This window comes from Pagrus pagrus, assembly GCF_965226575.1.
Source record: "Pagrus pagrus genome assembly, chromosome: 9".
Classification (NCBI taxonomy): domain Eukaryota; kingdom Metazoa; phylum Chordata; class Actinopteri; order Spariformes; family Sparidae; genus Pagrus; species Pagrus pagrus.
Window position 1 is genome coordinate 1,031,216 of NC_140193.1, and position 17,408 is coordinate 1,048,623.

A 17,408-nucleotide genomic window follows, 5' to 3' on the forward strand; every position below is an offset into this window, starting at 1 on the left:
GCAGGAAAAACACTCACAAATATGCACAGCTCCTCACAAACACACATGCAGGCAGATCGTAGCCACAAATAGACCTGGAACGCCTGAAACATTCACCATAGCTGGCATACTTCACTGTAACACACACACACACACACACACACACAGACACACACACGCACACACACACACACACACACACGCGCGCGGTGCGGCAAAAATAACCGAGACGGTGGATTCCTGCTCTGAGTGACGGGGTGGGCGGGGGGGGCGACATGAACGACAGATGATGCAACTGAGTGAAAGAGACGAAGGTAGAACAGGTCACAGCTCTTTAAACAGGATGGTGCTCAGGTAATGTCATGTTTGTGGTTTCTACCAAACTCCATTCAAAAAACACTCAATTTAATTTGACACATCGGTTTCAGTTGATTTGTGCCGAGACGCATCGGAAAGCTGCAGCGACAGAATATAAATTAAGAAAGTAAACTTTAAAAAGGTTTGTACCAAACTTCAATGAAAAAAATACGGATTTTAGTTTTTAAAAACAGTTCAAGGTTTATTTCCTGAGCCTGATACGGTCAGATGTTTAGGAAGACGGTACTCAGGTAAGATCGTTTGTGGTTTCTACCAAACTTCATTGAAAAAAACATTTGTTTTACTTTTACTTTGTTCCGAGACAAATCAGAACATACATTAGGAAACTTTAAAATGATTTATGGTTTGTAGCAAACTTCACTGAAACAAACACAGATTTTTATCAGACAGCCTGAAACTGTCAGGATGGTAGGTAGAATCATCTATTTGTGATTTCTACCAAACTCAATTGAAAAAACACAAAGTTTACCGTCCCAGCCAGATTTGGTTTATTTGAGCCGGGGTGCATCAGAAAGTTGTAATAAAAGAACATAAAGAGATAAAAAACCTTAAAATCTACACAAAGTTTGACCGAAAATGTTTTTCATGATTCCTGCACCTGTTGACAGCCACATGAAGGCGACCATGTAACTGCCCTAAAACATGGGCACTATTTTTGTTGCATTCTTGCTTTGTGGTTTGTGCCAAACTTCACTGAAAAAAACACTATTTTTAGTTTTTAAAGAATGATTCAGGTTGATTTGTGCCTGGATTTTATGCTGAGATGAATCAGAAAGTTCTGATTCCTGGACGGATCAGAACTGGTGTCTAATTAAGGAAAATAAAGAGAAAACGTTGAATCTGGAGGTCAGATCATTTTGTTTTCACAGGGTCTGGTGACACCTGCAAACAAACTCCCATCAACAAATTCATTTCATTCAATTTCATTTTAGTTTTCAAAAAATGCTTCAGGTTTATTTGTGCCCACATTTTATACATTTTTAATTTTTTTAAATAAATAAATAAATAAGAGGACAAAAAATTAATTTTAACCAAACTAACAACGATTTGATTCAAATCGAAACGTTGTCTAAATAATCTGTGGTTTGCAGTCAGTGTGCAGGAATTTCAACTATATCTTTTTTTTTACAGTTTCCCCATATTTATCCTGATATGTTTGGATTTAAAGGGATGGGCACTCAGGTAATATAATCTGTTTGTGGTTTCTACCAAATTTAATTGAAAAAACACAGATTTTTAGTTTTTAAAAGCGTTTTATGTTTCCTGAACAACAAAAAGAAAATGAAGAATAATATGTTACCGTGGACACCCCTTTCAGTAATATGTGGCAATGAATCAACTCTTACTGATGTGTTAATCATATCCATTTCATGTTTGCTGTATCTGATCTACCTCCATGTTTCAATATTAAATGGCTGACAGATAGTTGAACCGTGAGATGTTTACTGGTGTATTCATATCACAAACTGTTTGTTTCCAGTTCAGAAATGGAAGAAATGGACCATCTCTCTGCTGTAATGAATATTTCCTTTTGATCTTCCCGTACAGCCACAGCCCGCGCACACACACACACACACACACACACACACACACACACACACACACATGCACAAACAGCAACACATGCAAACATGCACACCTCCTCCTCCTCCTCCTCCTCCTCCTCCTGCCTCCGTCTCTCTACACAAACACATCACAGTGTGAATGAGATGCCGCAGAAAATGTTGCTTATATTTGGGGCGCTGAATGTTTATGTAATCCTCTCCATATTAAATGATCCCTACCCCCTGCTGAAAAGAAAGGAACATGTTAAAGGCCATGGTTTACAGAGAACAAAACAGGAAAAAAGAGCGGCAGAGAAAAAGAAAAAACTACAAGTGGGGGAGCTACGTGACTGAAATCAAAATAAAAAGGAGAGAATGAAACGAAAATCTGTAGACATGAGATATGAAGGGAGAGGGCACAAAAGCATCGGGGGTGGGGTAAAAAAGAAGTGTCCAAATGTTATATATACCTGTGTGCTCATATTTGTGTCTTAGGAGGGAACTGGTCTTCTGGAATGTTTTGTCGCACAAGTCACACGCGTACATACCACTTTCAGTCTTCTTAATCTTCTTCCTGGAGAGCAGCGAATCGCTGTCTGTCAGGTCGTCCAGGCCTGACAGATAGTCCGCCGTCCCGTCCAGCAGCTCCCCCTGAGACACAAGGACAGATCATTTCAATACGTCTGATAATCCCACACCTGTCGACTTCACACTCCGAGACACCTTCTGCTCCCACCCCCCACCGCCTCCATGATCCCAAGTCTGGACAGGGCTTAAAGGCCCAACCTGGGTAAGTCCCCTTCATCCAGGAGACACTTAAAAAAGAGGGGGGACATATGGGAGGAGGAGGTTTGAATGAAGTGTTGGGAGTTTGTTTATAGATAAAGACAGAGACCAGGTGAGCAAAGTTTTGTGATTTGTCATGAGACAGAATTGTGGCATTTCCCCCGAGAAACAAGAAGGAAGAAACAGAACTGAAAAAGTGAGAATCTCGTCACCAGGACGCTTTTTGAAACTGATCTTTATTCACTTAAAGGCAGAATGAGTAAGATTTTCCTCTCAATCATCATTTAAGACCCACCTGAAGTGTCTAGTGGTGTCTGTATCTACAGTAAAACATGGATACCCGACCCAAACTTGCCGGGCTGGGACTGGATTGGACAAAAATGTCGAAATAATGTCCAGGTATGGGTCAGACTCGATCCCATCAATTGCTGTGGTGCTCTCTAGATTTTTTGGGAAAATATAGTGTAAAATAGGCTAAATTTGATTTAATATCAAACCCTGACTGTCAACATGTAGCCTATCAACCTTTAGGAGATGGGGGTGTAGCTCCAGCAAACATCTGCACACAGGATGTGAGGGCGATACTTTATAAAAACAAAGTGACCAGGTGCCAGATCATAGCACCAGAAGCATGCATCCTAGAGGAGCCTGAGAGGATGTTGTGTTTACAAACCACAACCAAAAAATATTACTCATTCTGCCTTTAACTAAACAATATCACCCAGATATCAGTGTACAGGTCATGAGCATGGGGCTATAAAAAAGGTGGTGCAAGATAGCCCCAAGTATCCAAGACGAGCCGGAGAAGAGGGGCCAACTTTGAGTGTTGTGTTTACAAATCTGATTCATTCCGCCTTTAACCAAACAATTTCACCACAAGGTCCATCCCAGATAGCGAAATTGTTGTGGCCCACACCACACATCCAGCCCACATACCGTGTGGAATGACAGATCCTGTGCTGTCCACTCCTGGTTGCCAGATCTGATCTACAAGCAGACCATACCATGGCCACATGTCAGCCAAGAGTGAACTGAATAAACCAGTAGTGGGCCAGATCCAGCCCACCAGAATAGAAATGAACTGTGGACCAGATTTGGATCAGTTCTGGTTCATTCGGTTCGATCTTCGCTGACATGTGGCCATGCTATGGCCTGCATGTGGTATGTGGGCGAAATGAACGTCTCTGGTACAACTTTGCTATCTGGGAGTAGCAGCTGTCCTGGAACTGCTGCTTTTGATCATTTCACACCGTCTTCCTCAGCAGATGGAGTTGCCAGATCATTCTGATATTATAAATGTTCAAATGTCGGTTATTCTGAGGACTTAACTAACTTCTTGCCAATGCTAGCTTAAATGTGAGGGTCGAAAGTTGATTCTTGATCTTGAAATAGTACTTAATGACGGTGTCATTGTGCAGGTGGTAAGGTACCCATCATAAACCACAATGTAGGCAGAAAATACCAGAAACAGAAGTGGGTATGAAAGAGAGGCTCTGGGAACCTCCATCTGCTGACAAAGATTGCGTGATATGATCAAAAGCTGCAGAACAGCAACTAATGAACCTTGTGGTGAGATTGTTTTGTCACCAGCTATTTTAACATATTCCTGCCAAGAAAGTTCTTGTGCGACTAGTCAAATAGACAAGAAGTAAAAGGGCAAGTACCAAAACACACATGCCTAAACATAGTAGCACTTCCTGTTTCAAACAAATAGGTGGTATCAGATCAGTGCATAGGCTTGTGTACTCGCCAATACCCACTCCAGCATTTTCGGAAGAATCAGAGGCTCTTCTGATTCTGGTTATGGGATCAGAACAACCCTACATATCCTAAACAGACTTTATTAAGTGACTTTAACCATAGAAGTGGCAGATAAGGAAACATCTCTGTCATTTTGATTTGAGGACAAATATGGACAGTATCTGAGTATCTGGATTGTTGGGTAGTCTTACCTGGAAACCTGGTTTCCGTTGGTACTTTCTCCTCTGTTGCATTTCAGCAAATGTGGCCGCCCCGGTGGCGTAGGTGTAGGCCATGTGGGGCAGGAAGCTCATGGGGTCGAGGCCTGGGTAGGGCCTGAGGCCGGGGATGGAGGCCTGGGCAGGAGACATGAAGGTGGGTGGAGGAAACGCTCCGTGAGGCGGCAGAGAGGTGTAGACGGGACCGCCAGTGAAGGGATTAATCCCAAAGATGGGACTGGTGCTTTTCTCCAGATGGTGGATGGAGTTCCCTCCACCATCAGAGCCTAGGACCTCCTTCTTGATGTTGACCAAATCTAAGGGCCCGGACAAATGCTCTCGACCATGAGCCTCGCCGTTGCGCTCGATGATGAAACCGTTGGGTCTGGGTCGCTTCTCTCCCATAGAGATGAGCTTCTGCGCCATGTGTTTGGGCAGCGACAGATCCAGTGGTATATCCCCGTGTGCATCCTCAGAGGCCAGGCTGTTTGGAGTGTAAGAGCTGCTCTGAGAGTTTTTGGAGGAAGTTGAGGAAAGGTTGAGGGGTGACGGGGTGTTGCTCCTCAAGTGGTCCAAGGGGTCGTGTGGTTTGTCCCCTGTTGTCTGCCTATTGGCTGTAAACTGGTTGGCCTTTATGAATCTGTGGGAGGCGTCACCGTTAGTGAAGCCTCCATGTACATCTACAGCAGGAAGTGACATTGGTGACCGGCTCAAACTGTGGTTGATGCCCAGTTCACCGCGGTCAGGAGGGGGCGACTTTTTCCTTAGACTGCCTCCGTGTTGGTTTTGGCTCTTCCACTGGGCGAACCACTCCTTGACAAACTCTTGAGGAAGGCCGACAGCAATTGAAATCTTGAGCAGTTCCTCTGAGTTGGGCTCAGTGTTCATGGCAAAGTAGGCCTTGAGCACTGACACGTGGTCCTTGAAGGGGTTGATGGGGCTGGTGGCCCGCTCATTACTGGTCAGCTCGGATGCCATAGCCCCCCGGCGGCCGGCAGGACTGCTCTCAGCCGGCTGCAGGACCGCCTTGATCTCCTCGTTCATTTTGCACAGGTAGCGCTCGTGTTGATGCAGCGGGATGGGCCCCGGGAACGTCTCCTTGCAGTACTGGCAGGAGAAGGACAGGAAACTGTTCTGTCCATCATGGGATTTCTCCTCACCACTGAGATCAGTTGAGTGGTTTGGCTTCTCCTTCTTTACGTCCACCTGCCTCTTGGACTCGTCGATCAGACTCTTGGCCTCGTTAACCTTCTCCAGCGTGTAGTCGATGATGCTCTTTGTGGGGCTGCCGTGTCCCCCCACCTGTAGGCCGGCCTGGGCCAGCTTCTGCTCCTCCATCTTGGCGCCCAGCTCCTTCATGTAAGCCCTGAGCTTGGAGATCTCCTCTGGGTTCCCATCCATCTTCTGCCTGAACACTGTGTTGTCCACGATCTGAAGCACCTTCTGCACTTCACTCAAGTTGTTCCCGAAAGCCCCTGGGTATCCCAGCAGGGGGAGGTCCAGCCCCAGGCCTCCCAGATGTTGATGGGGGCTCTGGGAGGAGCTGTGGATGCCCAGCGGACTCCCACCCCGGCCATTCAAGTAGACCGCCGGTGCTCCGAACCCATGCTGAGAGGCCATCAGCAGCCGGTACTCGTTGAAGTCCATCGGCTCAGCTTTGATGTCGAGCTGCACCTGCTGGTCTGGAGGGCCGAGTGGTCGCCCGTTTTCCAGTTTGTGGCGGAGCTGGGCGAGGGCGGGGCTTCCAGGCGATGAGGTTGTGGAGTTGGGGGAGGAGCCAGGCTTGTTTCCGTTGCGGACTCGTCCATTGACGGCGATCAGGCCGATGCATTTCTTGCTGCTGATGTGGGAGCTGTAGGAGCCGGAGTGGGAGAACCGCTTCTTACAGTTGGAGCACTCGTACGGCTTCTCGCCTGCAACACAACACGATACATGGATCATTATTTAGATTCAAATGAATGTAGTTTTATTGTGTTGGCAGATTTTATTTGGTTCTGTGAGTAGAATCATTTGATTATATGAGGCGATGGCTGTTCACAATTATGGCACATTGAAAAGGTCAGGCTATATTCTATTGGATCCTCCATTAATTTGGTGATCCTCTGACTTTTCGTCTAGCGCCACCATCAGGTCAACATTTTAATGTGTCCATTTCTTTGGTTTACGACCAAATACCTGCAGAACTGATGACATTCACATCAGACTCAGCTGGATCCTGTGTTTACTTAGGATTAGCTAATGCTAGCATGCTAACATGAAAAAGTGATTTGACACATTTTTTAACATTTCATAGTCTAAACTAAACAATCGTTCCTGAAACAGAGATGAGATGGTTTCGCTTCTCAAACAGAATATTTCCAAGTTTATTTTCAATCTTCAGTTTGGGTAAATCAACACATTTAAATATCATCTTAGACATTTTTAACTATTTTTAACTGCAATGATTAATTGATTAGTTGTCAACTATTAAATGAATCACTAACTATTTTGAAAACAGATTTGAGTAATTTTAAGGAGAAAAGGTTGTTAAAGGTGAATATTTTCTGGTTTCTTTCCTCTGTGACAGTAAACTGAACATCTTTTTGACATTTGAGAATGAAACACTGATCAACATTTTCCATAATTTTCTGACATTTATAGACCAAAAAAAAAAATCACTTGATGCAGAATATAACTGACAGATTCATCAACAATGAAAGTAATGTTTGTTGCAGCTCTATACTCACATTCTTTATATATTATTTTTTTTCCCTTTATAGTTTATTTCCTTTCCTATTTTTATGTGGCAGGTTTCAGCCTCAGTCAGTCAAATCAATAATTTATCAGTGAACTACAGAAGAATGACTTGACATTAATGTGTGAGTATGAATCATTCATGTAGCTGCTCAGGATTAGTGTCACTGCTATAATGGAAAACATATTCAGATCGATAAAATCAGTTTGTTAATTCAAAGAAACGTTTTGAGTGTATTTGTGTTGAGCTTTGATCTGAAACAGGTCGACTGACTCTTCAGAAAATGTCGTGAGTCATTCAGGAAGATTATTATTTATCAGACGCTGACGACTCACCGCTGTGAATACGAAGATGCTCCTTCAGGTGATGTTTGTATTTGAAGGCTTTTCCACACTCGCTGCATTTGAACTTGCGGTTTCCAGCTCCTTCGTTGAGCAGCGGCGGCTGCAGACAGAGAAACAAACAGTTATAATGTGATGGAGGACGAGTGGGAGTCGGTGAGCATGGGAGAAGAAGACGATTACGACGAGACTGTGGAACAGAAGAAGCTGACGGGGAAGTTGAATAGTATTTAGTGAAGCAGATCTGATAGTGACAGAGATTCTTCTTCTCTTTTCATCTGCAGCTTTCTGAGAAACGCTGTGGGCTGACTTTGTTCAGAGGTAACAGTCTGTCGTGTAGGTGCATTCCCAACATTCACATGCAAATACACAGATAAACAAACACAAACACAGGCGGGGGGAGCTGACTGAAATCATTCGGCGTGAGATAAGAAGAAGAATCAGTTCTTCTTATTTAACTGGAGAAAATGTTTCTAAAGAGTTTGTGTTTCATTGATTTCCACAAAATAAAATCAAAATAACGACATGAAAATCAGGAATAAAATCATCGTGCAGTAGAGCTGTGACTAACTGTAATTTTCATGATCAATCGATGAATCATTTAGTCTATAAAATGTTACACAAATAAAATGCTGTTAATTTTTCCAGAGGTCAAAGTGACAGCTCTAAATGTCTTTTTTTAAACAGTCCAAAACTCAAAAACTCTTCATTTACTGTCAGAAGTGACAAAGAAAACCGTCACATTTAACGAGCTGAACCAGACGATGTTGACTTTTTGCTTGAAATACGATTAACCAACAAACAGACGTGATGGTTTTTGCAAAAGTAAAGAAAGAACTCAATGTAGAACAAGAAGGCCTTTATCATTAACACACAAAGTTTCTAAGTTTCTGCTAACTCAACAACTCACTAAATTGAGACATTTTTGAATGGAGTCTGGTGACTTTCTCTCCGTCTGCATCTCCTTCATTTTCTTTTTGAAGAAAAGCAGCAAATCCTCAAATTCAAGAAGCTGCAAACTAACCAATGCTATCTTTTAATCACAGTCAGCACCTTGTGGACAACACTTTGAAGAATGAAACAGTAAAATAGTGAAACTGTTTTGTGGATTACAGAACAGTAATTTTTTCTGCTGACACGGACAGATTTGCTTCCTTGTTTCTGGTTGACGTCGCTCGCTGTCCTCGGTGTTTTCACAGTAAGTCCTCTCAGTCTCTCTTTAACAGTTTAACTGGGAGGAAGTACACAAATAAACAGGCACTTAAAGTCATTTGGGGATTATGATAGTTTAAAGCAGCAGGGAAAAGACCATCTGCTGCTGGTTATAGCGGGGCGGGGGGGTCAGGTACGAGGAGACGGTGATCTGAGGAGGTCTGAGGCTGCCGGGCTTAACTCAGGAAATCTCATTATGATCACAGTGTAATTGGAAAATTGAATGATTCACTGCTTAGTTACCGACTCTAATGTGAGTTTTGGATCGTGAGCGGCAGCAAACAGGCGTGTGCAGGAAACATTTAACACCAGCTTATTATTAGATTACTATTTAACACCCCCAACTCTGTTTAATGCTGCTGAGGACGACACAATGTGAAATATTCAGATTAAAGCAGAAGAGGTCTGTGTGTCTTTATTAGTGTTTAATTTCTAATCAAATCTGTTCCACTTTCTGTTCCAACAGCTGATGTAAAAACTCAGATGGCCCGAGGACGTTAATATGCTCGCACATCCCCCGCATGAAGCGCTCGGCGAGGGGGCGGGGGGTAAAATACAGCTGCTAACGAGCTCAACGCCGCCACGTTTTATTACAGAAGGAGAAATTAAGATTTCAAAAGGCTGAAAAACATCATGGAGGCTACAAATGAAACAAGATGTTAACGGTCAGACTGGGAGGACTGGGTGGGACGATGAGGAGACAGCTGGAGACTTTACCAGAATTTAAAAAAAACAATCCTGAGAGTTTGAGTGATTCTTGAACTACAGAAGACGATTAGAGCCGCTGTCAAATAAAAAGAAAGTTCTGACTTGTTTTGTTTTTTACCAGAATTCTGATTCTGCTCTTCTGAACTGAACAAACTACAGGAGCTGTTGTTTATTTATCCCATCTGTTTATTTTCTTGATTAACAGATGAAAAGTTTTGCCTCCAAAATGTCAATAAAAGTGACAAATGACAAACAGTCTTGATTTCCTGCATCCTTTAAAGCCAGAACCACCAAACGTTTGGAGCATTTCTGCCGTCACAACAGCTGATCACATTTCTGTCCATTCACTGATCAATTGGTCGACAGCGAGACACCTTGTTGGTCCGACACTGGTTTGAATCCGACATTGTTTGCAGGAACACGACTTGAAACACATCTCAGTTTCTTCTATGCCCGCCCCAGAGCCTACAACAGCCAATGAGTGATGTTTGGGAAGTTACTGATCCATTAAAGACACAAAGGCTTGTTGTCGGGTCCGTCTGTGGCTTCAGCTCGTTTTTAAAGCTGAAATGTTTCTACGACAGTTTTAATAATCGATTTACTGCTTATGTAAAAAAAGAAAAAATGCCAAAATTTACCAGCTCTGAATTCTCAAATGTAAAATATTTGCTGTTTTTCTATGAGCGTAAACTGAATATTAGAATTTTTTGGACATTTCATCTGATATTTTATACACCGACTGAAGCATGAATGAAGAAAATACTCGTCAAATGTTTCTACAAGTAATGAGAATAACTGAAGGTCTTTGTTTTCTGTTTGTTTTGAGTTATTACATCTTTTATTTTACTGTATTCTTCTTATATGACACGACATGAGGAGCACTGACAGACAGACTCATAACGTTCGATCCGAAGTTTGCAAAAAGAAAAACGTTTGGGATGAAATGTGACTTAAAAGACGCTCGAGACGTGTCGAATATTCTCATGTGAGGAGATGAACTTGCAGAGCTGTTGGTCCAGGTGTGTCTCACCTGGTCTCTGGTGGGTTTGTGCGTGGTCATGTGACGCTCCAGCTGCGTGCGGTGGCTGAAGGTGTCGGCGCACAGCGGGCAGGTGAAGCTCTCCTCGTTCTTCTCGTGGCGATATTTGATGTGTTCCTTCAGAGACGTCAGGCGCTTGTAGCCGCGGTCGCAGTACGGACAGGTGAGCAGCTGGGCGAAGTCGTCAGGTGTGCCAGTCAGCAGGTCTGCAGAGAGAGAGAGAGAGGGGTCAAAGGTCAGGTGAGGGAGGATAACGGGCCGGTGCAACAGGAAGTAGACTTTAAATATAACAGCTTTGTTTCAGATATTTAACATCAGGACATTAAATCACCTTAAACTCATTTCCTGTTTCATTTTCAACACTTTCTCTCTTTATTCATATAATATTGGATTATGTTTTATTTTGAAAAGTCAGTTTTTACATTTTCCACAACATGACCTCCATGTGTTTTCTGTATGTGACTCACCGTGCTCGCTCTCGTCCTGTCCGACGGCCTCGGGCGTTCCCAGTCGCGTCACCTCCTCCGGGGCTTCTGGGTAAATGATGGCGGTGTCGCTGCGCTGCAGGTACTCGGCGATGGTTGCCGGGTGACCGTCACCCTCCTCCAGTTTACGTTTCAAGAAGTACTCGTCCAGCTCGGAGACGCCGTCCAGTCGCTTCACTGAAGACGGGAAACAAACAGGAAGTGATGTTAGCGTCACATTTCTGCTTTTACAGGCCGGTCCAGGCAGTGTGCATGATGATATGATTATATATGATGATATGATTATATATGATGATATGATTATGACACGTGATCGTTCTTATTGATCTCACCTGTACCGTTCCCCACAGCGTGCAGCGACGCCTCCGGACCGAGAGGTTCGTACTCGTCCTTCCTGTCATCTGTTCAATAAAACGACAAAAAAGAGACATTAACTCATCTCCTCCTCCTCCTCCTCCTCTTCCTCCTCCTCCTCCTCCTCCTCCTCCTCCTCAGTGTACCTAACAAAGGTTTTTGGATGGTGGGAGGTGGCAGCGCTGCCGGCGGTCAGCTGCTTCCTCGCTGACAGAACTACAATCTGAAGGTATTTTCTACATAATGAGTGAAAAACCACAACTGAGGCCTATTGTGTTTGTTCCTCCTGGGCCTCCTCATGTGACTCCTCAACAGGAGTCACAAGTATCATAAGCTTCATTCAGCCCTTCAAAGCAGGGACACACCTCCTCCTCCACCTCCTCCACCCTCACAACAACAGACAGGGGGGAGGAGGTGGAGGAGGAGGAGGAGCTGCCTCCCCTCCGTCCACAAACCCAGAGGGAACGACGGAGAATAAATCCATGTATAATTTTACTGAATAAACACAAGAAGGTTTGTGGTTTTATGAAGGAAAACATTTAAAACTGAATCACAACATCTGTGAAAAGAACCGGTCGTTAATTTTATCCTCCTGTCGAGCTGAAGACGAGGTTAAAGATTTATTAAAAGGCACCGTAACAGTTTAAAATCAAGTCCCTCAGGTCTGACTGGAGCCCAGAAAATATACAGAAACTGAGAAATTAATTCTAAAATTATTATGATTGCCGGATCAATAAAGGATAATCCCGGGATTATCACTATAAATGTATATTTTAATGTGTTCTGTGATCAAAATACAAGCTTAACTTTTTTACAAGCCTTAACTTTGTTTACCTGACAACACCTGGGGGTCGGACTAACACCTGAACAGTCATTGCAATCCCATAAACTTCTATGTCACGGAAACGTTGTTCACTGCTCCAGTTAGAGGGAATAATTTAAGATAAGATTAAAATATATAATAATAATTATTATTATATAATAATTAAACAAAATAAATACATTCACTTAAATTAAATATGACTTAGCACCAGGATATAATAAAATGTTGTATGTGACAAACTAAATTATGAAGATGTCAGAGCTTAAAAATGTTTTTTAAAATGACAGGAAACAGAAAAAAGTCTGTAAATTAGCTTCAGCTAACGCTAGCTGTGGCTGCACTCTTAACTAGCTTAATGTTATGTGATGTTTTCCAGATGTGAAACATTATTCATTTTAATTTTTACGTCATAAAACAGAAACAGATTATAGATTATTAAGGACACGCTTCTGATACATGACGATGCTCTGCTAGCTAGCCACGAGCTAACAGTCAGTGTAGTTTCATATGATGACATGAAACATTTCATATTTGATTGAATAAAACGATGTGACGAGGCTCGAGTGTCCAGGCTCAGGTTGTTTTATATGTTTGAACATAAATGAACAATTAAAATATGAATAAAGAGTTCAGGTAGAAGAATGTAAAGTTTAAATAAAGTTTCTGATTCAAAGCATGAAGCAGCACCAGTTAACCAGTGACAGGGTGTTTTCCTCTGATGGAAACACTGGGACACTTTTCTTCTTCTTGTCTTTCTGTTTCCACCCACTCCTCCTCCTCCTCCTGTTGTTGTTGTAGAAAGTAAAATGGAGTCTCTTTGTGTTTTCATTCCTCTTTTTTTTCTTTCCTCGAGAGACAAGATGGAGGTGACGGAGAAATAATGAGCGTTTCACTTCTGTTTGTGGTTCGAGCGTTTCTCTGAGTCAACAGCTGCTGACTCGTCTTCTTCTGTTTCTGACTGAAAACACCTCCGACCACACTCTTCTCCTTCTTCTTCTTCTTCTCCTCCTTCTTCTTCTTCTCCTTCTTCTCCTTCTTCTTCTTCTGTTTGTTTCTTTTATTTGTTTTTCATGCATTATTTTCTTCTTTCTTTCTGTTGCTCCTTGTCATCCTTCATGTTTCACCTTCTTCTTCTCTGGTTTTGTTCCAGTCATTCCTCTTCACCGTCTTTCTTCTTCTCTTCTTTTGTCCCTTTTAAAGTTTTCCTTTCTTTCTTTCTTTCTTTCTTTCTTTTCCTTCACTTCCTCGTCTTCCTCTTGTTTCTCTGCTCCGGTGTGTGATTTTAAACAACATGCCAACGTTCTGGAAACTAGTATTTCCATTTTTAGTTACTTTCCACTTGTAATCCATTACATTTGAGAGGAAATTACTGTACCTTCCACTTTACTTTTACTCTTTGACAGCTTTATTTACTTTTCAGATTAAGATTTTATATAAAATATAGCACAGTTATAGATAACATGCTAACTGTGTCTACATCAGATCCAGTTGTATTTTATCTGACTGCTGATTAAATAAAAATAAAAATTTTAATGTGCTACTTTGGCTCTGATGCAGCATGTAATCCGTAGTAACTAGTAAAGTAATCAAGTAAATGTAAGGTAGGAACAAACGTTACGGAACAAAGTGAGGAAGGTTTATGAGACGAGCCTGATGATCACTGTCATGTAATCGTGTCATTGAATAAAATAAAAGCATCAGACTGTTATCGTCTTTAAATACGACGTCTGTGACGCCGTCGTGTTTAATGTTTGTGTTCTGAGGTCGTTAGTGGAGATGAATGGACGCTGCCGTCCGTCGTCGGTCCGTTAGAGCGTCTGTCTCCGTGACGTCTCTCCGCCTCGCTGCTGCTCTTATTCAACATGTAAATGGTCGTCATGAAGCTCCAGATTTTATTTGGCTCCGTTAATGAGTCCCGCTCCGCCTAACGAGCCGACTGAAGCCTAATGAAAAGAATTTGTCTTTGTGGCTCCGCTGACACCAACCGTCCCGACAGCAGCTTCACTCCATCACCTGCTGCTCACATCGGCTCGTTTACGAACCACTTCATCTGTTTCACTACATACACGTATGAAACACTGAGGACCATGTGGACTCAACCTAGAGGACGTCACAGAATATTATTAAAAGTATTAAAATGTATTTTTCACTGTTTGAGAAGAAGCAGCAGAATTTTAAAGAAATATCTTATGTCTATAATAGTTTTTATATATATTTTTTCACCAGCGTTTAATTCTTAAAGTTTTATATCATGTTTTTATACAATATCTCACACATTAAAACAATGTTTTGTCTGAGTCTCCACTTTCATCAGAAAAATGGCGACCCGTAGTACGAACTCTAGTGGCCATACTAATTATTACAGCAGCAAAGGAGGAAGTCAGGGGACGAAGGATAACGAGCGGATGGACAGTTAGCAGGAGTTTCACACAGGAGACTGAGACTGTGTTCAGCGTGAGTTATTTTACTTTACGTGAAGTTAACTTGTGTCATGTACGCAAAGTATTTTAATCCAAACCAGGATCTTTTATTGTGTTATTTTTTATATTGTTTCATAATGTTAAACATGTGACATGACATGTGATTTAATTTACGTAACGTAATGTAACGTAACGTAACGTAGCGTAACGTAACGTAACGTAACGTAACGTAACGTAACGTAACGTAACGTAAAATGGTTTGGTTTTATATTAAAGTAAACTGAGTATAACTTGTGTTGTGTATTTAAAGTAACATTTAAGTAACTGACGTACTTATTTTAATCCAAACTGTGATATTTTTGTAAATATATGAAACGAGACATTTGAAGACGTTAACTTGATCTTTCAATGTTTTCGTTTTTTTATAGCAAAGCGGCTGAATTCCAGAAAACAATCATCAGATTAATTTATAATTGAAACAATCTTATTAATATTTTTGTCACTTTTTGACCCAGAACACTTTGGTTTGTTAAAAGAATGAAAAATATCTTAAATGTAATTTTTTAGACTTAAATGATTTTGTCATGTGACGACTCACCGGAGCCGTTCAGGTGTCCGTTGCTGTCGTCTCCGAGTCTCCAGCGGTGGTGGAGGTTCTGCAGTCCGTCCCGGCCCTCGGAGCCCTCTGAGGACAGCAGGGCGTGGGCCACCCGGGGCGACGCCTCCAGAGGGGGCACACCGGCCGGGCTGCCCTGCTCCTCCTCATCCCCTCCTCCTCCTCCTCCTCCTGCAGCGCTGCCATTAGCGAGGCCGCCGTCCTCAGAGACCAGCGTCCTGTCGTCCTCGTCTGTCTCCGAACCCGTCTCCACCACATTCTCATAGTTCAACACTGAAACACAAACACAACAGAGACATGTTAGGTTTCAACAACAACAGAGGAGGAGGAGGAGGAGGAGGAAGGCACATTCCTGGACTGGGAGTCTTTTTCTGTCGGACTCTCGAGGGACTGAAGACTGTAAATGTTCCATGACTGAACATGAACCTTCAAACAGGGACAGACTGAAACTCAGAGACTTTACTGAGGTACTAAGATGTAGAGATACTGTGTTAGAGCAGCTAGTTAGCTTAGCTTAGCATAATGAATGGAAACAGGGGGAAAGTGCTAGCCAGGCTCTGTCCAAAGGGAACAAAATCCTCCAACCAGCAGCTCTAAAACTCATTTACATCTTTTATCTTCGTTGTTTCATCTGTGGAAAAACTGACCTGTACAAACAACAGCTTGGTGTTTTTTACTCTTTTGATTTAAGTAAAAGAAATAATACTACAATGTAAAATACTTCATTACAAGTAGAAGTACTTTTTGTCCACAAAATCTCATATTCAGTGTGCAAAAATATGTTTTTATTGAAGTCGTTGATACTTTTGGAGGGAATCTGAAGTTATCAGTGCTGCCACCTTCAAACCGTCCGTAACCAATAAGCATCAATAAAGATCGACCAACCAGCCGCTAACATGTCACATCTAGAGTTAGGCAGTTTAAACACTTTCAAACCAGTTTGATATGAAGCGTTCGCCCGGACCGGACCGGACCTGTAATACGACCCTTTTCTTAGAGCCCATGAATGACAGCAGCACTACAGTCCATCAGGACGACTGTGACACGTCATGTTTTTAATTCTCACAACCTTTCAGCTTCACTTTTCTTCTTCTAAACATGATTTAAATCAGACCTGAGCTGAGTGAAACTGGACAACAGACGGCAGCAGCGACGCTTCATATAGTCACTGAAAGTATGAACGTTTCCTGCAACACGTTCCTAATGTTTCACAATAAAAGCCTTGTTGAGAGATGAAGGGTTTCTGTCCACTGAAACACTAAAGGGCTTTAATCTGAAACAGTTTTAGTGGCACAACACTGAGTTTCAGTTCATCATAACAAGAATAAACCAGGACATAGCAACACCTTTGGAGCTGAGCTAATCGGCTCCTACACCCGACTGGACCGGCAAGACCAGAAACCCACCCAACCCTGCTGACACTGTGACGGATCAATAACCGATGACAAGCACCGAAATGTGAGGAACCAACAGACAGAACAACAAAAGCCTACATTACCCACAATGCAACTGAGCCCTGAGTGACATCACTGGAGGATTTTCCTCTGGAGCCACGTTGATTCTACTTTAATGTGTAAAAACTGGTGGAATGGCCCTTTAAACCTGCTGCCGCTCAGAGAAACGGATGCTTTCTTAAACCTGAGTGAGGCGGAGGTGAAGAGTCGGGGGCGGGGGTGGGCGGAGGGCAGTACAGCACCATGACATCATGGGAACCAGCTGGCAGGCCAGAGAGGAGCAATTTTCAGCTTCATTTTCTCGTCAGCGGTTTAATAAAGCGATACGTCGACGGCGTCTTATCTGCGGCTCAGGAGCGAGTGGGAAGTGAAGCTTTCTCTCCTCCGGGGATTTTATCTGCTGCCAGTTTCCAAACCGTAAACCTTTACATCCGAGCGGCGTGCAGGTTCCCAGGGAGGAGAGAATAAAATACAGCCTACAGCTCCTTCCCTCCTTCCCCTTCGGGTACATGGAGATTAGGCTGCATATCTGCTCATAATATGATCTTTGTCTGTGGCACTTGCCTCCCGGACAACT

At 42.8% G+C, this 17,408-nt stretch overlaps 1 protein-coding gene across 2 annotated transcripts in view; it reads right to left on the reverse strand.

The window, feature by feature from the left end:
• The window catches only part of zeb2a (zinc finger E-box binding homeobox 2a), a 60,666-nt gene that overhangs the window by 4,889 nt on the left and 38,369 nt on the right, over positions 1-17,408 (reverse strand). The window contains exons 3-9 of one of the 2 annotated variants that reach the window (XM_084362171.1): positions 15,360-15,650; positions 11,497-11,565; positions 11,147-11,341; positions 10,671-10,885; positions 7,715-7,823; positions 4,640-6,558; positions 2,372-2,552 (exon numbers count right to left, since the gene is read on the reverse strand). In XM_084362171.1, the coding sequence (XP_084218297.1) occupies positions 2,372-2,552; positions 4,640-6,558; positions 7,715-7,823; positions 10,671-10,885; positions 11,147-11,341; positions 11,497-11,565; positions 15,360-15,650 (2,979 nt within the window). The remainder of the gene's footprint in view (positions 1-2,371; positions 2,553-4,639; positions 6,559-7,714; positions 7,824-10,670; positions 10,886-11,146; positions 11,342-11,496; positions 11,566-15,359; positions 15,651-17,408) is intronic. The other variant, XM_084362172.1, reaches the window with a different exon arrangement.